At 50.2% G+C, this 24,683-nt stretch overlaps 1 protein-coding gene and 1 long non-coding RNA gene across 6 annotated transcripts in view; both read left to right on the forward strand.

Annotated features, from left to right (window-relative positions):
• The window catches only part of TRAPPC10 (trafficking protein particle complex subunit 10), a 67,796-nt gene that overhangs the window by 3,246 nt on the left and 39,867 nt on the right, over positions 1-24,683 (forward strand). For 4 of the 5 annotated variants that reach the window (XM_039857584.1, XM_039857586.1, XM_039857589.1 and 1 more), the window contains exons 2-4: positions 10,758-10,839; positions 13,994-14,129; positions 21,178-21,374. In XM_039857584.1, the coding sequence (XP_039713518.1) occupies positions 10,758-10,839; positions 13,994-14,129; positions 21,178-21,374 (415 nt within the window). Of the gene's footprint in view, positions 1-10,757; positions 10,840-11,072; positions 11,300-13,993; positions 14,130-21,177; positions 21,375-24,683 lie in introns of those variants that run through there. The other variant, XM_039857588.1, reaches the window with a different exon arrangement.
• Positions 6,401-7,045, forward strand: LOC120598642 (uncharacterized). The gene is made up of 2 exons (XR_005651679.1): positions 6,401-6,815; positions 6,995-7,045. It is a non-coding gene; the product is annotated as an uncharacterized LOC120598642 (long non-coding RNA).

Genomic DNA, 24,683 nt, shown 5'->3' on the forward strand with positions numbered 1-24,683 from the left:
GTATTGTTTACTTCATTTTTCCGAATCTCTGTATTTGGGGTTCCAGATCTGACATAAATTTCAAAATGAGAAAAGGCAACAAAAGTGAGCGAGTCTGTAATAGTTTGTACCTGGTTAGAGTTTTTCTCCCCCTGTAGGTTAAAGTTTTTAAATTTGCACATCACAATTTTCCACCCAGCCTGAAAGTATGGTGCTTGTGACTTAACCACTGTCTCAGTTTCATTACCAGAAAAGTAACTTAACATGTTTTTTTTTTTTTTAAATCGACGTGCGTCAGTGCAGGTCTTGGTCCATATTGAATTCTCAAGCCAGTAGCGAGCAGACCGGTGGGCGAGACGTGGGCGGAGCAGTTCTTCTGAAACCTGCTGTTCCGCGGGGGGTATTCGGAGGGCAGGGCCTGCGGCTCCGCCACAGGTGCTAACCTTGCTTTGTGTCACTTTTTCTCGAGTCTGGTTCAAAACAGTTCTGTCTTCCGCGCGTGGCCTGGGGCGCTGCATGACCCCTTCCTCGTCTGTGAGGGAGGGATAAGGACAGTGCCAGTCTGGCGGGCTTGACATGGGGTTAACGGGATGAACGTGTGAAGCACTCAGAAGAGTGAGCAGTGAGCAAAAAATGTTTGTAGCAAGGAGAGTCCAGAATGTCCTCTGTCCACGGTGGCTTCGGTGTGTCACTAACTTTTTCATGGCACCTCTAGGCCAAAAGGAATACTTAAATAATTCCATTTATTAAGTAGCTAGGTCCAAATAATTTTATTAAGTTTTAGGTCCTAATAGTAGTTATTTCAAAAAAAAAAAATAATACACATACTTTGGTAGAAAATGTTTATTTTATTGGTGGATAACCACAGTGACAGACCGCCGGGTGGCACCTTGCACAGCCGCTGGGACACTGCTGCCCGCTTTGATTTTCGTGTATGTGATACTTGTCTTTTGTCACAGCAGCCACCCTACTTTGTGATGGTCATGACGTCACTGAAGGGACCCGCCGTGATCCGACACTGAAAAGGCGCCGGAAGCTGGTCGGGTGCTTCTCCGGCACCGCCGTTCGCGCAGAAGTGTCCGCTCTCCTGGGGCTTCCGTGGGCTTGCTGGTCCCCCGGGGCACCTGGGCACACATTTTGGGAACTCGTGTTGTTAGTACAGTTTCCTAACTCTAGGGTGGATTTGAGCTCATCATTCGGAAGTGAAAAACTTCGTTTCTATTTGAACTTCAGCTCACTTACCTAACTTACAAGAAGTGTTTCTAGTAAAGTAAAATTTGGTTTGTGCAAATAAAGCTCAAGGGTCCGATATTTTTTTCAGTGCTGATGAATCTCTGAAGGGATCAAGCGTGGCAGGCATAACGCACGAGCCAGGCTTTCCGAGAAAGAAGCCGACAGCGCGACGCGGTGGTCCCCAGTCACAGAGCAAGGGCTTGGTCCATCAGCTTGTTCTGGAAACATGAGAGATTTACTTAAGGGTGCTTTTGTGCGAAGAAAGGTTTCTGCCATTTGACAGAGTGTCTTTTCATAGGAATCGCATGATTCAGTGTGTGTGGTCTCACAAGGGATCACTTGATGTCCTGTTCCCTCTGCTCTCGCCTGGTGGCTTCAGATCTAGAGGACGGACCGGGGTGGCAGGAAAGACTGCATGGCCTTAAATACTCTGTGGGGGAGGACGAAATTTTCCGCTACCCTTCCAGGTTCTGCCAGCTGGCCTAATAACCCGTCAACATAAGACGGGTTAACGAGGAAAAAAAAGCAACTTTAATTTCTTACATGTGTATGGGAGCCCCGCATACAGGAGAGGTTCAGGGACAGATGGGGCAGATGAGGTGTATGTGACATTCTGAGCTAAGGACAATGTAAGGTGCCTGGGGCCTCGGGGTGGGGGAGGGGGGAGTCACTGCCGACGACAAAAGCAGGTGTCCAGTCATTAGAAGTTGGCCTTGACCCGTAGAGAGGTCAAAAAGGTTATTTCCGGTGGTGACGTGTTACGGGCAGGGCCCCAATTTACATTAAGGGTGAGATGAAGGTTTCTCGTGAGCCCAGTTGCCTTTAGCTCAGAAGAGCCCACGTGCCAAAGTGGCCCAGCTTGGGGAGGCGGGTTCCGAGCCCTCGGCGCCCAGACACCCCTCCGTGCTCGCCTTGGAGCTTCCCGTGGCGTTCTGCCCTCCGCAGAGCTCCCCCTTCCTTCTGGCTTCCCTTTCTCCTGTCGTCAGACCTTCCGTACCTGCTCTCACCACGAATCGTCGGTGCAGTCACAGCACGTGGGGCTTAGCGGATAGTCGGTTTTTAAATTCAACATCAAGGACCGCGGAGTCGTTCTGACTGCTCTTTCTCTTACAGCGGACTGTCTATCAGCAAATATCGTTTTGTCTTTGAAATTTATTTAGAATCTAGTCACTTCTCCTGATCTTGATTGCTGCTCCCCCAAACCCAAGCCACCTTCATCTGCTCCAGGGCCTCCCAGCTGGCCCCCGTTTCTACCCTCACCCCTCGAGCCGGGTTAACGGTGATCTCTCTAATAAGAGAAGGCACAGCAGGTAATGCCACTACTCAGACCCCCCCCGAGTGGCGGGCCACCTTTGCGGCCTGACATTCGCAGGCCTTTCCTGGGCTGCGAGGCCCTCTGCGACGCACAGCCCCAGGCACCCCAACACTGGCTCCCTGGCTGTGCCTTCAGCCCCCGCAGCCTGTACCTGCTGCGGCCATGCACGCACTGCCGATCCCTCCATGGTGCCCGTCCTCCCTCGGGGCTGCTCAGAGGCCAGCCCTCACCCCACTTACCTGTTAGCCTCCCTTTGACTGAATTCAGTCCTCTTGGCGCCGTACCTACTGAGATGTATATACCTACATACACACACACACACACACACATGCACACACACACGTGCACACACACACACACATGCACACATACACACATACATAGAGCACACAACACACATACACGCCATTACACACACGCATCATATACACACACATACATCACACACACCACACACACACACACGCACACACACACATACATTGTGATTTATTGTCTCTCTCCATCCCTAACCAAGGCTGCCTGCAAGTTGGAATGTGAGGTTGAAAAGGGCAGGAACTTCTATCACTTTCGTTCGCTGTTTCCAACATGCAGAATGGTGCTTGTGCATAGTAGCTGCTCAGTAAATATTTATCGACTCAATTAAATGAGTCAGCATTTCTCTGAAGGAAAGACTATGCTATATGTCATTTAATGCTTCTATAAGTTAGAACAGGAGTCCCAAATCCCCGGGTTGGGGACTGCTAGTGGTCCATGGCCTGTTAGGAACCGGGCTGCACAGCAGGAGGTGAGCGGTGGGCTATCAAGCAAAGCATCTGTGTCTACAGCTGCTCTCCAGCGCTGGCACCGCCTCAGCTCTGCCTCAGATCGATCATCAGGCCTTAGAGTCTCATAGGAGCACCGCTCCCTGGTGCCACGAAGGTTGTGGACCACTGAGTTAGAAGCTTTTGATGGCATGCGATTATTTTCTTTAAATACTTGTTTTTATCAAGATAAGACAGCTTTGTAGAAGATGCTTGGAGAGTTTGAGTCCTCATTATTTCAGACTTGTTTTTAGGTAAACTTTTATACGTTTAGTTTTTTCGATACTGGAACCAAGGAAAAAAATGTTAATCCAAAGAAAGTTAACTGTGTGCCAGAGACCGTGCTCTGTGAAATGGTGCTGAGTTGTGGTCAGACGTGCTGCTTTACTACACGCCAGTGGAAATGTAACTGACCAAACCGAAACGTTCCCCGTCCAGTCACTGATTCAGCTTCTGAAGTGTGCATTTGGTTGGGGGCCCGTCAACCTGGCATTTGGATGAAGCCCTTAAAAGAAGATACAGCTACAGCTTTTCAAAACCAAACTTTACACCTTAAAAATGTATGACTAAAACAGGAAGACACTTATTATAAAGAATGGAATCTAGATGTGGACTTGGCTAGGTCTGAAGGTGAGTGAGCGCAGGTTAAATTTTAAAAACTGTTTTCGAATCACCGTGTGTAAAAGTTATATATACTCCAAGTTATATTTACTACACTGGATTGGATTCATTTTCAAAAGTTTTGCTAATTGGATGGGAGGAGAAAAACCACCATAGTTTTTGTGTTTTTTTAAACAGTTTTAAATTCTTTTAATTTCTTTTTAACAGCTTACAATTCTTTGATTGTTAGTGTACTTTAGAGTTGTGTGGCCGGCACCGTGATGTAGTTTTAGGGCATTTCCGTCCCCCCCGGGAAGTCCCCTCGTGCTTGTTAGCACTTCATCCCAGCTCCCATCCCCGGGCATAGGCGGCCCTCATCTGCTTTCTTTATAAATTTACATTTTCCAGACAAATCCTAGAAATAAAATCACGTAACACAGCCTTGTTTCTGGCTTCCTTCACACAGCACTATTTTTGAGGTTCATCCACGTTGCATCTTACCGCTTTTCCTTTTTACCGCTGAGTGTTCCATCACGTGGACGGACCACATCTTGTTTATCCGCCCATCTCATCAGCTGATGGACATGGTTTTGGCTGCTGTAAATATTTGCATGTGTGTCTTTGTGTGGACACGTGTTTACATTTTTCATGGAAAGATTCTTAGGAGCAGGATTGCTGTGTTGTATGATAAGCTTACATCTGACTTAAGAAACTGACAGATTGTCTTCCAAAGTGGCTGTGACTGCTTAACCGTCCCGCTAGCAGTGTTTGAGGGGTCCAGTGTCTCTGCTTCGCTGATGTTTCTCTTACAGCCATCCCAGTGGGCATGAAGTGGCGTCTGATTTTCGTTTTAATTTGCATTTCCCTAATGACTAGTGGTGTTGAGCATTTTCGCTCAATGCTCTTATTAGCCATTTGTAGATCTTTAGTGAAGTGTTTATTCAAATCTTTTACCCATTTTTAAATTAGATTATCACTGAGTTGTAAGAGTTCATTATATTTTCCGGATACATATCCTTTATTAGATACAGGATTTGTAAATATTTTCTCCTAATCTTTGGTCGTCTTTTAATTTTTCTTAATGGTGTCTTTTGAAGCACAGATGTTTTAATTTCGATGAAGTCCAGTCATCCATTGTTTTTCTCTTATGGATTGTGCTTTCGATATCTGAGAACTCTTTGTCTGGCCCAAGGTCATCATGGTGGTACGCATACACCTGGTGACGAGTGAGGATCTTTTTATATGTTTATTGGTGATTGTACCTCTTCAGAATTACCTGTTCATCTGTGTTTACTTGACATTTAAAAAGATATAGCCAAAAGCATGTCGAAAAGATGAATTAGAATAGCACTAAGAAAAAAATGTGGATTCCATTTTTGTGTTTTATACCGTATATACTAGTTCTTTTTCTAGGGCTGCTATACCAAATTATTGGAAACTGGGTGACTTAAAACAACACATTTATTGTCCCACAGTTCTAGAGACCAGAATTTGAAAATCGAGGTGTCAGCAGGGCTACGCTCCCTCCGGAGGCTTGAGGTACAGGGCCTTGTCCCCCTAGGGACTAGCTCGTCCTGGCTGTACTCCTGACTGAGGGAATGATTCCTGGGCATCTGGAGTTGGGGCTCCAGAAGGCGCCGCAAAGTGGGAAGATCTCTTAGAAACAGATGAGCCTTTTCTGGAATTTCTCTCGATTTTATCTCCCCTGGGGAAATAAATGCCTTTATTTGGCTTCATGCACAAGTGTTACATGATGTTTCCTTCCTTAACTTTTTTTAGGTCTTTATAACATTTCTTTAAAGAGAAATTATAAAGAAACCGATACAGGGTTAGACCTTGGTTTTACCAGGTTATGCGTCTGGACATTTTTCTTATTTTCGACAGATCTGTTCAGCGCTAGATGTCACTGCATCAGTTTCAGAGCTGACATTTTAGGCGGAGCCTCGGACCTAACAGGAACCCCTCTGGGTAGTAATTTTACTAAATCTGTAGCGCCCCGTTTGTGGGCACTTTCAGTTCTGCTGGATGAGTTAGTAAGTGTCTCAGTGTGGAGGTGAACTGCAGAGGGCCTCAGCGCTCGTGTTGAAGGTGAAGACCGGGCGGCGGTTTACTGTGCCTGACCAGCATCCCTCGGTGCTGGGGAGGACCAGCGTCAAGGCCGCCGACTCCCCCGCTGCCACGGCTTCACCAAGTAGCTGGGGAGTTAGACACCCTCAGCCCACACGGAAGGGGTGGTTTTCCCTAAAATTAGCCCTCAAAGCCTTTCTCAGGGAGTTGAGTAGAGTAAAAATATCACTTCCTTCCGTTCAGCAATCGAAGAGCTAAGTCAGCCACACCAGGAATTTTCAGTGTTATCTAGAATGAAGTCCGTATTCTGAGACCGCGCCTGACACCCAGCGCCGTCATCACTTGCGCTGTAGCGTACCCTGCCCTGTGGGGACCGCGGGTTGTCTAGTGCGGACCAGGAAGGAGTTGGGCACATCCGCCAGTCTGGCAGCACGTGTTCAGCACGTCAAGTGCTGGGCACCGTGGCGGATCGGGTTACATCCGGGTTACATCGCGAGCAAAGACCCCGCCCTCTCAGCCCTTACATTCCAGCAAGGGGAGCTGGACCGCGGACTCGCACCGTGAATTATGTGATGTAATAGGTGGTGAGTGCCGTAGGGGGGAAAGGATAAGAAAAACGGGAGAATTGTATCATTTTAAACATTTTTTTATGGCAGCTTGCAACCCTACGAAAGAAAAAGCACTGTAAAGAACCCCGGCGGACCTGTCACCTGATTCCAGCCCTCCGGTGAACTGGCCCGTCTCCCTTCTCCATCCCCCATTCTCTCTGGTCCTTATTTGGAAGAAAGTCTCAAGCATCACACAGTTTATCTGTAAATGTATGTTACGGACTGAACGTTGATGTCCCCTCTCCCTGAGTCCCATGTCGAGGCCCTAACCCTCCTCCATGGGGTGGTATTTGGAGATGAGGCCTTGGGAAGTGACCAGGGTTAGATGAGGGCATGAGGGTGGGGCCCTCGGATTGGGTCAGTGGCCTCATGCACCTTGTGCATACCAGGGAAGGGCCACGTGAGCACATGGTGAGACGCGGGGCGGTCAGCAAGCTGGGGAAAAGGCCTCACCAGGAACCAAGCAGCTGCCACCTTGATCTTGGACTTCCAGCCTCCAGAGCTGGGAGAAAATAAATTTGTATTGTTTAAGCCATTCTGTCTATGGCGTTTTCTCGTGGCAGCCTGAGCTAAGGTGGTAGGTATCTCTACAAGACAGAGACTTAAAAAAAGCTACAAAACCTGATAACACCTAAAAAAATTCCTAATATCAGATATTCAATCTTTACATTTCTGGTGTGTCTCAAATATCTTTTTAAAAACTCTTTGCATTAATCGATATCCAAATAAGGGTTTCAGATTCGTGCCTCCCCTCTACCTCGTTTCTGTCCCTACAGTTTGTTGAGGAGCCCGGGCGGCTGGCCCTGTGGCAGTGCCCGCCCCCGCCCGGACTTCTGCGGCCGTGACTTCTGTTGTCCTGAACGCCGTCCGCTGCGCTCGGCATTTCCTGTAGCGTGGAGGGTAGAGCCAGAGGCTGGGCCAGATTGCGGTTGGATTTTTTTGGTGAGACTGTGTCTTAGGTGGCGGTGGCCTTCCCTCCGCAGGTGCGTCATGTCTGGTGGTCTCTCTCTTTGTGGTGTTAGCAGCCGTTTCTTCTCATGGTGTTTCCAGAGCCCGGTCTGCACGCTCGGGCTCCTAGTCGCTGCTGCGCCTTCTCGGGGCCAGAGCTAGGAGTGTAGAGGTAAAGCACACCCTCAGTTCCTGCTGATCTTTTGGATTCAGATTCAGGACTTTCGGGTTTTGATGAACTGCTCTACGGGCCGTATTTTCTTCCTTCAGTGTCATGGACACTTGGGGTTGGCAGAGTCAGAGCGAGGTTCTCCAGCGGGCTGTCTGCTGGTCCCCTGCGGGGCCGCTAGCACCTGACACCGGGCTGCAGCTGAGTTTCGGGTTCAACAGGTCCGAGGGGCCTGGCAGTTTGCGTTGGTGGTTATCCTGGGTGATGGCGACTGCGTGTCCCCTTTACGCGGTCTCTGCGTACCAGCTCTTAACTCCGCCATCAGCAGCGCCAAAGGCCAGTGAGCACAGGTTTCACACTTTTTAAAGGAACTCTTTGTGGCATTTGGGTCTGTCCCGGCAGGAACGGACAGTCAAGTGCCTGTGGTTTTCAAGTTCCTCGTCACAGAGCCCCTCTCCGCGGTTATACTACGTATACATTTAATTTCATTCATCTTATATTTTCCTGATGTTTTTAGGGAAACCTTTTTTAAAATTTAGTTTTATAATTACATAGAAATATTTGCATGCTTTCAAAATCAAATCTATCAAACAAGGTATGTTTAAAAGCAGTCTAGCACGTACCCCTGCCCTTCCCACCATCCCTTCCCTTAGCTAAGTCTCCGTCACGTAAAAACCGATTCGCACACACTGGGGTTCCCCTTCCTGGATAAGAGGTGGCCAGCCGCGCACACGTCTCCCACCCGTCTTTTCCCTCAGCGTTACCTGGAGCTCGCGCCAGTCCAGCATCCAGAGCTTTCTGTTCCTCTCCCAGCCCCGGAGGACCCGATAGCCGTGCGGGCCCGCAGTGCAGTCTAGACCCCGGCAGGCAGTCTGCGTGGTTTGTCAGCCTTGTCCTCGGACAGATCCCCGCGGGATCGCGAGGGCTGTGGCCTGATTCCCCTGCACGGTGGTGCCCCTTCTGAGAGCTGCAGGGACCTCCCTGGGGAGGTGGTCGTCGAACCCGGACTTCAAGGAGGCGAAGGCGAACCTGGGGAGAGAGCAGTCCCGCACAAACCCGCAGGGCAGGCGGCCGCCGAGGCCTCTTCTGGAACTTGCAGATGCCACGCTGCGGACTGCCACAAGCATCCTGCGTGTATATTTTTTATTCTAAAGTATACAGACTGTTAAAGGCCGATTTTCCAGTGTTCTTATATTTAGATACATTTATCCAATCTTTCTTTTTCTGTTTAAACTCTTCGATGTTGAGTCTGGTCTGGTCTCTGAGTGCGAGAGAAGGTGACTTGTCCCTTGGTTATCAGTGTCTACTTAGGCCTCTTAACGCTCGGCACTTGTGCTAATTACCTTTCGTGTGGAAAAAGAAAGACTGTGGGACTTTCTGTCTTGCGACCAGTCTGTGTGTCGCTTGCAGTTCCTCTTCTGCAGACTGCCGCAGTATCCCACTTGACTAACGCTGATGTGATTTGTGCTCCCCGCCCCCCGCCCCCAGCTCGGTTGCACCCGCCGGGGCAGTGACTGTAGACGACACTGGGAGACGGAGGGAAGCGGAGCGAGAGTGAGAGCGCGTGCGCCATGGCATGCGTGCCACAGTGTGCGCCACAGTGTGTGCCACGGCATGTGCCACAGTGTGTGCCACAGTGTGCGCCACAGTGTGTTCCATGGCGTGTGTGCCACGGCGTGTGCGCCACGGCGTGTGCGCCACGGCGTGTGTGCCACGGCGTGTGCGCCACGGTGTGTGTGCCACAGGAAGCATCAGGAGGAGGGCTCGGTGGAACAGGTGTGCCGTGAAAGCCAGTGAGGACAGGCAGGACATAAGGAATTGTGATTTAAGATCACCCTCATTTTAGCAAGTCAAAATGTGACAAATGACAGCCAAATGAAGGCGCTCCCTATCACACCGACGGAATTTCTTGTAAACTTGGCCTCTTGGTGCAAAGCTGGGTGGGGCTTCTTTGCTTCCTGCTCAGATCTGTGCCTTCCAGGACGGGCAGCGCAGCGTGTGTGTGCAGAAACGGGGTCCGTTGCCTGGTGCATTTTAGGGGACAGACTAGCCCGGCTTTCTCCTTGCGGAGCCTGGAGAACGTCTGGACCTTTCGAGGTCTTCCTCCCGAGCCTCGGCCCCCGCCCCCAGCAGCGTGGAAGCCCGCCCTGTGCGGCCTCTCCGGGAGGTCTCCTTAGTCGTGAATGTGCATTCAGTGTCAGTGTTTGCCCCATGAAAAAGCCACCAACTTGAAGCGTTAATTAATTTTTATTACCGCATTGACATTACACATACATTAACAGCAAGCTTGCTTTACGCGTCGTTGAACAGGCTGAAATGACGTCCCAGTTTGTGACCTTGGACATTTTTATCATCCATTTGAAAGTCTTTTCTGCCAGAAGGTGGGAGAAATGACGTGTGGTCTGCGGGCAGGACCGGCATTCCCGGGGTCACGGACGGCGCTCGCACACGCTTCAGACCCGACGTGGGCCGCTGGGTCCCAAGTGCAGTTTTCTTCGTCAATGGCCTGCTCCGTCCTCCGACTGCGTGTAACAAAGTCCAGTTGCAACTGGCATAAGGAACGAGAAAGCAGGGTTCCCATCATGAGAAAGCCGGGGCGCTGGCGGCCGGTGCCCAGGAGGTCTGGGCAGCACCGGACAGAGTGCACATGTCCCTCTCTGAAATCCGGGCGTTGTCCTTGTCCCCTGGGAGTGACCGCAGGGCCGGTGCTTTGTGGCGTGTGCGCGCATCGAGAGGGTCCTGCGGGTTTTGGCTCCTGGCATTCGGGTGCACACCAAGTTTATTTTGGTGACGAGTTCACGTGCATCTCTCCGGCTTTCCTTCTCTGCTGGAATTTTCTGGTGGTTCTCTCGAGGCTGATCACTTGTGGCGAGGGCTGGATTTTCTAGAGCCCGGTTATGTCAGCTGTGAGACAACCTCGTGATGTCATTGCACTGCGTATAAAACTGTCTGATCACCAGTTTAATAACTTCACAGCCTATTTAGCCTACATCTGCCTAAAAGCGTCGTAACCGGGTCTCTCTGTTCCGTTGCAGGTGCTGGAGATCAGAACCTGTTCACGTCTCTCTACCCCACGCTGTCCCAGCAGCTGCCCCGGGAGCCCATGGAGTGGAGAAGGTGCGGTGGGTGCGGCGGTGAGCAGCGCGGCCGTGCCAGGCCGGCCCGGGCCCTGGGGTGCTGCCCAGACACCGACGGGCGGCGCAGCCCCTGGGCCGCGCTCAGGGAAGCAGCACGGTTCCTTTGAGTTGTAGGCCCGCTTTTCTGGGAACGGCTGCTCAGTCCTCGGGGCGCGCCAGAACGCCTTCAATTCACAGGCGTGGTGGCCACTCACTCTGACCCCACGACCCCAGGACCCCACATTAGGTTACAGCGGAAGGCGGGGCCTCTCCACCCCAAGCGCCTTCCCGCGGGCTCTTAAGGACGAGAAAGCACGCGGGGAGACAGTTCAGAAAAGTTAGGGGAGCAATGAGAGAGGTCGCGTCAAGTACCCCCGCCGCCCTGTTGTGCACATTCATCTAACGACTCGTTCAGAGGGAGCAATCGATTTTGAACTATCTTACTAGAAAACTTCCTTCTGGTAAACTGTTATTTTTAGAAAACATTTGGATCTTGATTTGTTAATAGCTAATCTGATTTTAACCCAGGTAGATAAATTTCCTTTTATTCAAGTTCATGTAATTGCGATTCTTGCTGCGTTGTTCCTTTTCGGCCACGGGTTTGTACCCAGTACCATGAGGACTTAGTGTGGTTTTCTGGGGACAACTCACCCAGGTTCTCTATTCTCGTCTAATTTTTAAGCCCAGTTGTTGTTACAGGAATGTATTTAATTCTTACGGTTTAACATAGCGTACAGAGCGTAGGAGAACTCTCTTACAGAAAAATTGCTTAGGCCTTTGAGGACACCCAGTGCTGTGAGCGAGAGAGAGTGCTCAGTGAGTCAGGAGCTAGGCGCCTGAACAGCGGGGTCACCTGAAGTGGGTTTCAAATAAGTACACGTTGTTTACACAGTTGGAAAGATAAAAGAGTGTCCACGAAACAAGAAAGGGGTTATCAGGGGGAAAAAACCCTAAATAAGCTATGTAGATTACACATATTTAACATACGCATTCATCCCTTCACCTTCAAGCCCACGCAATGAGGGAAGGGACCAGGGAGGCAGATGCACAAGGACAGAGAAGGGGGACGCAGGCGCTGGCAGCAGAGATGTGTGGACACCTATTTGGTGGAAGCAGGGGAGGTGGAGGAGTTGGGAGAGAAAGCCAAGCCCTATATGTCTGCGGAGGTGGCTCCCCAAGGAGCAGGCGAGTCCCCAACAGGTGACAGGGCCCTGGACCTTGGTAGGTGAGGATGGATAGGATGGTGGCAGAAGGCGTGAGCAGGGAGCAGTGAGAAGCAGGCTATGTGTGAGAGAGAGAAAAATATACTTTGATAAAAATTTTAATTGATTAGTTCTTAGAGTTAAAAAATATTGAAGCAGAAACTTTGCTAGATGCAGTAAACAGCTGTGTAGCCGAAGAGCAAATGAGTGAGCTGGAAGTCCGAGCTTGGAAACATGAGTTTACTGCTAAGAGCTGCCGACGAAGAACAGGGAGGAAAAGCTGAGACGTGGAGGATAAATCCAGAAATTCTAGCGTCCCTCTAACTGGTGTTTCGGAGGCAGGAACAGAGAATGGCGGACAGGCTGTATTTGAAGAACCAGAAGAATCAAGACTTCTCCAGAAGCGAGTCGGACTGCAGGAGCCTGCCAGGCAAGCAGCGTGACAGCGAGACGGGAAACGACGCATGCCCAGAAAACCGAGGAAAGAAAAACCAAATTTGTGATCTCTCACACTTAAAATGCAGCCCAAAATAGTACACTTAAGGAGAGTCTTCTTAAAGTACTGAGGGCAGATACCTTTGACCCTGGAACTTTCGTGCTAGACGGAGGACTGTCAGGGCCTTCCGCCGTGGGCCTGAACCAGACAGGTGCCGGGAGAGTCTGTTCCCCTCAGGCCGTGGGGGGCCAGCTGGGCTCAGGACTGCCGGGGGCCCCGATCTGTCACTTCTGGCTGCGCAGAGACACCTGCATTATTTTCTGCAGAGTGCCATTCCAATATTCTGGTTACCTCTTGCCACACGTGGAGGTGGTTGGGAAATAGCGCAGTAAATAACCGTTTAAGATGTACCTGATCAGACCCTTACCACCCTGTCTGAAATAATTAAAGGATACATCTCAACAAGAAGAAAAATGAACCCGGAATTCGCAAGATGAAAGAAGCAACTGCCAGCAAACAAGTCATACAAATATTTTGCTAACGTTACGGTATCCTTTTGAAATGAAAACTAAAATTCCAGACATTTGGAAGAAAGAAGAAAACATACTGTCTTTCTTGTCTAATTCGAAGAGGACGCACATTTATTTTAGTCTTTGAAAGAAAATTTAAGTTTGTACATCTTAAAAGTAAAAATGTAACCAACAGCAGAATGGAAATAGATGATTAAACTTTCAAACCAGCTGAGAAAAGGGATGGAAAAAACTCGATTAATCTCATAAAGGACAGGAAAAAATAGCCTCAAACGGGGTGTAAATAAGTCAAGCCTTAGTGTGGTCACATCAGCACGGCTGGTGTCAACTCTTTAAATGCGGCCACCTGTGAGATGGAAAATAAAGGTGTGGGAAAAAGACACGTGGCGTCATTTATTTTTAGAAGGATAACAAAATTGCGTTCGTATCCTTGGCCAGCCTTAGAGTAGACGTTTGTAGCTTGTGGGGCGTCTCTGTATTTTCCTCTTGGGCTGAGCAGGAGGGCGTGGGGTGCCACAGTTTCGTTTGTGCTGTGCAGACAACACCCTGTTCTCTCCCCGGACAGCCCCCTTTCTGGATAACACAGAGTTTCATGGAAGAACCTGGGCGCTTCGAAGCTTTCGTAGCTTCACACTGCGCTTTGCATGCCGGGGAAGCTTCTCCGTGGGGACTGACGGAACGGGTTAAACCCCGAGTGAGGTCCGCTTTTGTCAGACAGGGCCAGTAGCCCTGGTTACGTACACTGTCACCGTGCGCGTATCGTTGAGTTAAAAAAGATTTTATGGAGAAGAAGCTCGGACGTGTAAATGTGAACCACGTTTAAAACAATCTATAGAATCTTTTTGGACAGACTGTTACCGTTGTTATTCAGGGTGAATATTTTCTCTGTATTTCTGAACTCAGGAATGATTAGATCATTGTTGTATTTTTCTTTTTCTGCTGAACATTGTTTAAGTTTTTCTCAGTGACTTTTCAAAACTGTTACAGGTCGTACGGCCGAGCTCCAAGGATGATTCACCTGGAGTCCAACTTCGTTCAGTTCAAGGAGGAACTGCTGGCCAAGGAGGGGAACAAGGCCCTGCTCACATTCCCCTTCCTCCATGTTTACTGGGCAGAATGCTGCGTGAGTACTCGTCCAGGGGACGGTCCGAGAGCGTGTCGCGGAACAGGGCTGGAATTCACGGGCCTAGGTTTGCTTAAGACAACTGTCATTTTTCAAGTTCACTTGAAAAAGCCTTTTTCTTATTTTTCACTCGTAGTTGACATTCAGTGTTATTTTACGTTAGTTCAAGTTTGCTTTCTGGTGGACTCTTCATTTTGGTGTTTTTCTCTTTTCCGCGTTCCTCAGCCAAGTATATGGTTCTGTCGCGTATTTCCGCCCCGGGCCAGTGTGTCGCACCTGTGGCAATCACTCAACACAAGCTCACTTCCTGTGTTTCAGCTTCTTGTGGCCATCTCACTGTGCCCTCGTGGTCACTTGGTACTTTTAGTACTGGCTTTTGGCTTTGTTTTCGTAACTTCGTGTGTTCGCCGGCACAGCGGTGACTGGTCAGCCCTGTCCTCGCTGGTTTGTAGACTTTCTCCGGGCAGTGGCCGTGCCCTCCTTCCTCATGGTCAGTGTCTGTCGCAGGTGGCACTTGGCGACTGCCCGCGCCACGAGCAGACGTTTCTGCCCTCGGTGTTGTGGCCTGTGCTCGCAGTTTGCGTTTGCGTGTTCCTGAATCCAGAAGTAAACTTCCATTTTTGGCAGAATTCATCTGTCATGAGCTAAAATTTTGTGGGTCATTCTTCCTGTCTGTTCCTTCCTGTCTGTTTTGACTCTAATAAGACATATTTAGCAATATACAGAATACATAAATCATTGCCTATGGTGACGCTTTCCCCTGAGTCTGAGGAGGCAGAAGTAGTTTTCGTAATTTTAATGGGAGAGGTCCCAAAGCCCACACCTGCTTTCCTCGGCCCTCACCCCGTGCACTTATGGAGTGTGACAGCACCTGCGAGGTGTCTGTCAGGGAGCTCTTCGCCCAGGATTTTTATTGGGGGCTGGTCACATGGCACCTCTGCCCGGCACGGCCTCAAGTCCCAGAATCCAGAGGGGGAGCAGGTGCCAGCACAGCCATCGCGTCCGTGCAGACGGTTTAGGCCCCACGAAGCACTCTGGTCACACGGTGGTGGGAACCTTCCCAAAGTCCATGTTCCCAGAGCCAGCCTCGGGCCGGCCTCGGGGACAGCGCGGGGACAGCTGCCCCGGTCTGGTGACTCTTCTCTCTGCTGCCCCCCAGTGGTAATGTCGGCTCATCGTCCTGTCTCCGTGCTGCAGCTCTTTTCCCCTGGCCGCCAGGAAGTCAGCCGCCCCGGGAGCCAGCTTCGTTGGTGCTGAGACCGGCACCGGCGGCGGCGGCTCTCCGGCCAGTCTGTACCCAGGTCGCAGACGCCTCGCTCTGCTCCGGGAAAGAGCCCGCCTGGGTTTTCGATTAATTTGGTGCTTCGTAGCCGGTCCGCTTTACTCACGTGGTGTGACGCTCAGGTTGTCCCGGATGCGGCGAGTGAGGGTCGCTCAACACTGGCCCCTGCGCTTTTTGAGCGTTCTTACTTCCCAGCACAGCAGGGCGTTCCAGAAGCTTGTCCTTTGCTGCTCTTGTTCTGGAGTCAGCCGTCTCCTCCCAGGGCGCTGCTGTCTTGGCCACCACGGGCCACCACGGAGCCGCATGGCAGAGGGGGCCGCGGAAGGCTGTGTCTGCGGGCCGAGGCTCGGGACTGCCGCCCGTGGTCCTAGCTCGGCCCCAGGGCTGTTTCTGGCCTTTCCTCCTTTCGCGTCTGTGTCCGCCCTGACTCTTGACACCGTCCACACATCCGCCTACGCGCTCTGTCCTCCGGCACGCGTGAAACAGCTGCAGAATGGCCACACCCGGGCTCCAGCCCGGAGCAACCTTCGAAGAGTGTGGCGATCGTTCGCAGCTCACACTTTCCCAGACCGACGGCGCGCGCTCCTCTGCCCGGCCAGTCTGCCCTCCGCGCCGCGAGCGTGTGTGGCACGTGCGTCGCTCCCTCTTCTCAAGGGTTTCTATTAGGAACACGTCGCTGAACTTGATGAAGGGCTTTTCAGACTCCTTGGAGATAATCATGTGATTTTTTCCACTTAGGTGGACTCATGTGTTGAGTTATGTTAGTGGGTTTCTTATTAGGAGCCATACTTGCATTCCTGGTATAAATCCCTCTTGGTCAAAGTCATTAATATAGTTTTGGTGTCTGTTCACTTTAGGATTTTTGCATCTATATTCAAAATATAGCGATTGCTCTATAATTTTGGGGGCCATCTTTATCAGATTTAGGTATCAGTGTTGCGCTTGATTTATAAAAAGAATTTGGAAATATTTTTTAAATTTTCTATTTCTGAAACAGTTTTTGCATTGCTGGTCTCTTCTATTTGATGAAATTCTCTTGCGAAACCGTCTGGGCCTGGCACTTTCTGTGGGAGAGCTCCGTGATCGCTTTCTGTATCCCTTTCTTGGAAATTGGTCTGTTTTAGCCATTTGTCAATTTTGATAAACTGTTTTTCTTAGTTAAGTCTTAGATATACTTTCGTTGGGATGTGTCGTCTTTTTTTGACTTTTAAAATGTGCTCTGTGTCAATAGGTATTTCCCTGTCATTGTTTTGTATGTTGTGTGTTGGTATTTTCCCCCTTTCTTCTTTGATTAAATTAGCTAGTATGTTGATGCTTCCAGAGAATCAAGGTTTTAATTTATTAACCTGATATACTATTAATATTTTCTGTTTAATTTCCAGTTTCATTTTTCTCATTTGTTTCGTTTCTTATGGTTTTTTTATTCTTTTTGTAGTTTTTTTGAGTTGAGAATCCATTTAGTTTTATTTTTTTAATTGCTATGGGTTTTTAAAGCTGTGAACTTAAATAGCTCAATGTTATATCATTATTTTTCAGAAATTCTCTGTTTTCTGTTGGTGTTGGTCATTTTACCCAACAGTATAACAGAAAGTTTTTACTTTTCAGAAAGGTTTAAAAATTTTTAATTTTTAATTTTATCGCATTACGATCGGAGCATTGTTTTTAATATTTCTGCTTTATGAAACTTATTTTTTTCTGTGACCTAGTAAGTGATCAGTTTTTGTGAATGTTCCATGTGTGTTTGAGAATATCTGCTCTATTTTCAGATTATAACATTAAGTGTGTATTCGTAAGAGCTGTCTTACGGATGACGTCGAGGCGTTTGTGTTTGTTTTGTCCTCGTGAACCGTCTCTGACTGACGGTGGTGTGCTTAAGCCTTCTCTTACCGATGTGTTTCTTTCTCTTGCATCTTCTGTCGTTAGTTTTATATAGTGGTCGATGTATCATTTAGTGCATAGATCTTTGTAAGTAGTATAATTTTTATGGAGTGAAATACGTCATTTAAAAAAATGGTTTCTGAGTAGTGTATCATGTTTAGGAAGACCTTGTCTAAGATAACTGATTTTCTCCTATATTTTCTTTTAATAAGTTTATAATTTGTGTTTTATGTTTTGACCTGTATAGCTTCAACTAATTTTTTTGAATGGTAGGAGCTGTGAGGATTTGAGGCCTAATTTTGGAGTCTAAAACAGTAGAAAATTGGCCTAACTTCATTTTATAATTGTCTGTCTTTTGTCTTTTTCTCACTTATTGAAGATGTCTCCTTTATTTTAAACCAGCATCCTGTGCGCACAGTATTCTGGATACTTCGGTTCTGTTGATCACTGTCTATTCTGTGCCCAGATCAGACTTTTATCTTATCTTTTTTCAGACTTTTAATTATTACATATTTGTAATATGTATTGATGTCTGTTCTTTTAAAATATATCTCTTGGCTGGTATACCTTTTCTTTTCCATATAAATTTTAGAATCAAATAGGTGTACAAATTTTATTTTCCGAAAATGGCTGGACCAGTATGGGCCATGTCACAGCTCTTCAGTACATGGCAGGGACACCCCTCCATTGAGAGGCTATGTCTGTGTTTCCTCCAGTTGAATCTGGGTGGACTTCTGGCAGGAAGGACACTGTGAGTTTTGAGACTAAGTCATAAAAGGTAATATATCTTCTGCCGGTCCTCTTGAGGTGCTCGCTCTGGTTCCCAGCCACCATTCTGTGAGGAAGTCAGTGACCCTCTGGGAAGGCCAGCTGGGCGTGTGTAGCCCAGCAGGTCATGGCGGACAGGCTGGTGTGTCTGCCAGCAAGCACACAGGTGGTCACCGTCTCGCTCCAGCCTTCAAACCCCACAGCTGGCACCAGGGGGCGCAGGCGAGCTGTCCACTAAGTCTTGAGGCTGTAGATCTGTGAGCACCGCGTCCTCCTGTGAAGCCAGCCGCCTTCATCTCCCAGGACCCCAGCTCAGTCCCCTGCATGCGGGGACTGTCGGGCTCTGCCTCATCCCCTCCGAGAGTCATCCGGGCCACTTGGGGGCTCACCACACTCGCTTCCTTCTCTTGGGGGGTTCTCTCTCCTTCGTTGCCTGATGTCCAGGGTCTTGAAAACCCTTGATTCATGGTTTTTTTTCTGTGGGGCGGGGAGTGGGGAGATTGTTTCAGGTGATTGTGCCAGTGTGGTCCCTGTCCCTTCATCTTGGAAGTGGTAGCCCCATGCAATGGCTGATAGCAGTATACACATCACTTTCTAGATTTGGGGGTAGAATCCATTACTGTCATTATTTCGATGCTCAGATTGTCCCAGGTTTGGCTTCTGTGATCTTTCGGGATAGCCTCATTCTCTGAGCACCCGCTCATACGGGTTTTCCAGGGTCATCCTGTCCTTCCCCTGCCGCAGCCCTGGGGTCAGCCGTTTGTCCCAGGAGCCCTGGTTCTTTTAGTGGGAAACGGTATTTCAGAACAGATCTGGAGCCAGCTGCGCTCTGTGCTGTTGAGCTGTCAGTGGACCCAGCTGGAGAACATGTGTGTGTGTGTTTCCATGTGTCTGTGCTTGCACACACACGTGTACGCACATGAGCCAGCCCCAGCCGTACACCACAGGGTGAGTCTGTGTCCCCTTCTGTATTTGGAGCTCCCGTCTCCGGCTCGAGACGCCAGGCACTCATCATTCTCCTTATGTTGGCGTTGGATGCTCGCTGTCAGTGAGCACCGTCCTGACTCTGCACCCCGCTCCCTGCAGCGGGCCAGACGCTCTATGCTGGACCACCCCCCTCCTCCCTTTCCTTAACCCACAGCACCCCGGGCAAGGTCTCCCCCATAGGGTGGGGCCCTGCAGGCCGCAGACACCCCATGCCGGCCCCATCCTTCAGCATCTCACTTGGGGTCCCACATTTTGCACGTGACGCCCTCCTTACCCTGTTTAGTGTTGCCCGGGCAGAGCTGCTCCCCACTCAGGCGCCCTCCCGGCCCCAGCCCTCCGCGCTGACGGGTCTTCCTCTGTTGGCTTTGTTTTCCTGCGAGATCCTCAGCTCACCGGCTCACCTGGGCTCCCTTCTGAAGAGTCACTTAATCGACTTAGTGCTGTCCCTTGTCTGCTCACTGTCACACGGAGTGGGCTAGACCATTACCCCTGAGTCCCCCAGAGCTTTGGGGAACCCTGCTGCCTGCCGCTTGGAGACTCTCTTGCCCAAGCAGAGCAGGGCGGCGCAGACGGGGTGCAGCAGCCCTCCCCCAGTGCAGGAAGCCGGGCCGGGGGGGGGCCGGCGGTTGGCGTAGGGTCCCTGGGACCAGGCCCTGTGCTTCTCGGTTCCTCGCTGCTCCTTGGCCAGGTGGGGCCTTGTGGTTTGCGTCTGCCCTTCGGATGAGGTGGCCGGGGTCTGTGGCGGCTGGCTCTGGCCTTTGGTTGCGTCTTCTGGGCGGGATGATGCATTTGGGCCTCAGAGATCTGGCAGAAGCCCGCGACGTGAAGTCTGAACTGTGAGTCCAGCGCCGCCATGCTGTGGGGAGTGCGCGGTACCCGAGGCCAGTAATTCTCAGGAAATCGACTTCTGCAGGGTGGTTTTCCTCTTAACTTTTAAGCCGAAAGTCTTGCTTCTAGTTTGAACCGAGGACATAGCAGCTTTTAAAGTTAGGCTAAAGACGATAAGTACTGCTTTTTGGAACTTTTCACTTACTCATTAAACCAAAAGAGGGACTGGATACAGAACTTGAGATTTAACACATTTGTGGATCAATCAGATTTCTCATATGTCTGCGTGAGTGTCATTTGAGAGACGAAAAAATCTAGAGAAGATACGGGCCGGATGGTAAGGAATCGAGCAGTAAAAGAGGCGAAGGTGGGTGTTTCAGCTGTGGCTGTTAATGGTAGTTTCCAAAGGTTTTTAAAAGCCTCGTTTTAAAATGAATTCAGCATGTTGGTTTTAGATTTTCGCTCTGCGTCTCCTGGACGCAGAGTGGACGCACGGACTGAAGGGCAGTTATAAATGGTAACAGACAGCAAGGAGAATCCCCGTCCCCCTGCTCGTCTCCGATGGAGAACGGGCCGGGCACAGCGGGTGGTGTGCGGGCCGGTGCCCTCCGGCCGGTGCCCTCCGGCCCGCCGGCATTTAGAGCGCTGAGGCTGAAGCAGCTCCTGTCAATCCGTGGGAATCAGAATAGCTTTCAGGAAGGCCCAGGTGGCCCTCGTTCCTTGCGTTTGCATCTGAAGTTTCTTTGCCCCTGCTGTGGTCCGTGAGTGGCATCGAGGTGGCAGTGGCCCTGGGGGCTCACAGCGCCGAGGGCCCGCGGAGGAAGCTGCTGGGAGGCTGGCCTGGGCTTCGTGCGTGTCGCCTGGGCCCTGCGATGACAGCCAGCCTGTGGTGGAGGGGCCACTCGCCTCCGCCATCAGAGCAGGGCACATGGTGATGGGATGGATGGCTGCAGTGCTTGGGCACAGGGCCTTCGGCCATGCCGACCTGGGTTTAAAGTCCCAACTTCCCTAGCGACTGCGTTGCTGTCGGCAGATTCCTGCGCTCTGTGACTCAGTCTCTTCCTCTGTGACATCGAAAGATCGTCCCTCGGTGTCCTCAGTGTTTGGGGAGAACGTGTGCCAGGGCCAGGGCACTGAGCCTGCCCAGAGCGTTGCAGACGTGGCTCGGAGCTAGACGTCTCCTGGAGCGTCCCCACCCCGAGCTGTGGAACGCCGTGGCCGCCACATTCCGTTACTAGATACATTTTGCCGTGTAAACGGGAGGGATTGGTTAACTTCTGTTCACAGTGACGTCTTTCTCTTTAGGATACCGAAGTGTACAAAGCGACAGTAAAGGACGACCTCACCAAGTGGCAGAACGCTCTGAAAGCCCACAGCTCTGCGGACTGGTTAATAGTGTTAGTTGAAAATGACGCCAAGAAAAAAAACAAAACCAATATTCTTCCCCGAACTTCTATCGTGGACAAGATAAGAAATGATTTCTGCAACAAGCAGAGTGACAGGTAAGTGCACCTTTAATTTTAGCTCACTGGGCTGGTCTGTGGGTGGTCCGGACTGCTGGCTGCCGGGTAGTGACGTCCGCTGGGTGCGTCACTGCGGTGAGCCCGGCCCTCGAGCACGTGAAGATGGAGCCGTCGAGAGGACCAGGTCCCTCCTCGTGGAGTTCCTGGTCCGGCAACCAAAACCTGTGCACAGTGACCCCCAGTGTCCTGCCTGGGAGGAAAGGTCCTGTGGCCCAGTGACCGAGGGAGGGGCCGCAGTGGGTCCCCTTTCTGAAGACTGGCACTGGGCCTTGGCGTAGGGAGGGCTTTGAGGAGTCTCGTAGTCCCCATGGGCAGCATGATTCCTTAAAGGTTTTTGTCTTTGGGACCCCGTGTTTTGTTTGTTTACCTCTACACCTAGTAAGAGATCCTAGGAGCGACGTAAGATGCTGCCTTGAGCTCCCTCAGGCACAGTAAGGGGCCGCCGGGGCGCTGGCCGGGGCGCTGGCCTCCGCGCTGCTCGGGCCGAGTGCCCCCTCACACTCTCTGCCCGGCCCGCGCGCTCTCCCGGGGTGCACACGTCCCCCATCGTCAGCGGTGCCCCGGCCAGCACGTCCCAATGCCATGGGATTCCAGTCCGTGTCACGCAGTTCAACACGTTAACTCTCTCAGGTCCTGGGGGTGCAGTGGGGAGCCTGGTCCATGTTCTGGTATGGCGGGGTCTAGTGGCAGAGGCGGGCGCTGCTCACACCCAGGTCATCTCACCCGTGGTCGCCAGGATGGCGTGTGCTCAGGCAGAGGCCCCAGAGTGCGGCAGGAGCCCGGAGTAGTAGGAGCGCTGGCTCGCTCTGGGGTGAAGGAGCCCCCCTGAGAACGCAGCACAGGGCGGGGCTGAGGGAGCTGAGGGAAGGGACCCTGGGGCTGTGGCCGGGAGTGCCAGCCAGACTGCCCTGGCCAACTGACTCTGCCACTCGTCCTGTGTCAGGGCCACCAGGAGCCACATGTGGCTTCCTTTCTGGTAATGTTCAAAATGTTTCTTTATTTATAGTTTGAATGAAATATTAGATTGTCGAGCTTATGGTTTATCTTAGAGAAATTTCGTGGAATCTGGACTTGTGGGAGTTTTTGTTTAAGGTCTGTTGTTCATAAATTATCCCGAAGGAATCGGCTTAGCATCCTGACAAGGTGCTCTGTGACGAGCGCCCGCTTCCCTCTGCCGTCGGGCACTCGGCGTTTCTGTTCTCAGGGAAGGCAGAGCAGGTCGCTGCCACGGCCCGGAGCGTGGCGGGCCGGAGGGCCCGGGGACCAGGAGCGGTGAAAGGCACGCCCAGATGGCCCTGGAGAACGAAGGAATCGTGTGTTTGGGATTTTATTAGGTGAATAAGTTGGTATTAATGGAGCGTGTTAGTCGGAACTTGAGGAAAGTTCGAGTTATATAGTAATTTTCAAAGTGCCTATCGATTACTTTTAACTTACGTTATATTTTTTTATCTAATTGCCAGAAGTATGTTTCTGGTGAGCCCCTTTAAAAGTAAGTTGCTTTTAACGACTATTCTTTACATGTAGAACTTAACTTACTGAAATTTTTAACATTTTATCTTCACTATTTAAACATGCCTTCTAACGTTTTGATTTTCATTCCTTTGCAAAGTCACCTTGGACAAATGTTTATTTTTCAATGTAAAAAGCTGGTTCAGATTTTTATAAATTTGAATTTAGTAACATCTGTGTTGACAATTGTTTTATTTGACAGTATAATTTCTGCTTTTCGAAATATTGGAACACTTTGTCCTGAAGTGGCTTATTGTATTTTTAATCTTGTATTTAATTCTTGACTAGAAATATTTACATGTTCATTATAGACTTATTAGTAAAAGGTAATGAGCAAAAAGAAAATAGATATTCTTAGTATTTGGTTTGTTTTTCAGACTTTTTCTCTTTTGCATACATCCGTGTGTGCCCGCAAAATACTATGCGTAATGTCTCGTACTTGCTTTTTTCACTAAATACATTGTAACTTTTCCTTTTAATGATAAATATATTTCTGCACCGTTACTATTACAATATTCCATCATGTTCATATACTATAAATTACCCATACGGCCCTCGGCTGGGCTCACAAGTCATTGCTTGCTGATTGTCGTAAGCAGCACTCCAGCTCTGACGCTATGTACATCCTTATTATGTCCTTGGGATGAATCTCTCTAAGGAAAGTTGCTCCGTAGAGGTTTTGTGCATTTTTTAGGCTTTGGGCAAGTATGGCGAAGTCAGAGCGTTGCCTTGTTAGTCGTCTGTGCCTGCAGCAGTCCCCGTGACTGGCGGAGCTCCCAGGGCTGGGTCCGCTGCACCTCTGTGAGTGGCGGACTGGACGCCGAGGACGCTGCTCCTCCAGCTCGGCCCTGACCTGAGGAGCCACTTTGGCTCCCCCCACCTGAGTTAGCTGTCGAGACCCAGTGTGCATATCTGAAGCATCGTGCTTTTTATTATAAAAGATCTAGAAGCAGTGAGAGTTGAAGGGCGTAGCAAGGCTTAGAGAACGTAACGAGTCCGTCATCGCTGAGAGCCAGGTGCCTGGGCAGGTACTGTTGCGAGGCTGGTGTTTGGGGCAGTTCCCGTCCCATCCAGCCCTGGGGGCGGATCTCGTCTGTGTCTCCTTCTGTGTGGTCAGGAACAGTGCTGGTGATGACACCCCTGAGAGGCCTTGTGGATAAACGGCTGAGCTGGTGGCTTCTGGCAGTTCAGTAGTGAATGAGCACATAGTACCCCTTGGGGACCTTGGGAGTCAGCTGGCTGGACCCCTCCGTCCTTCAGAGGAAGAAACAGTCCCCAGAGGGTCGGAGTGACAGCACTTAAAGCCAGCCCCCGGCTTTTCAGTGTTCTTCTTCGTGCTGGTGTCTCACCTGTGGACCCTTGAGACTGGGCTGAGTCTCCAGAGTGAGCTCTTCCTCCGAGGGGATGAGGGCCACAGAGAAATGAAGCTTAAAATCTGCTCATTTCGCTTGTTGTGAGTAATTCAGGTAAAATATTAACTGAGGAGCGATGGTGAAGCTTACATCAGGATTCGAGCATTATTTCTGAGTTCAGATTTTTGCATCTTCCTAAATTATTTTCAAGGATAAAGAGAGTTGCCCTGTCCAGCCTGTGGGACACGTTGCCGTCCCCAGGTCCTCTGGGGACTCCTGCAGTGTTTTTGCAGCCCGGGTACAGTCTTTTTGTGGTGAGACTTTATCATCCCTATGTGTTAAGCCTCGTTCTTCTAAGCCTTGTTTATTATTTGTACCCCTGTCCTCAGACACGCTCAGGGTGGGGGTTCACAGTCTAGAGGGAGAG

Source organism: Pteropus medius, unplaced genomic scaffold, assembly GCF_902729225.1.
Source record: "Pteropus medius unplaced genomic scaffold, Ma_sr-lr_union100, whole genome shotgun sequence".
Lineage (NCBI taxonomy): Eukaryota > Metazoa > Chordata > Mammalia > Chiroptera > Pteropodidae > Pteropus > Pteropus medius.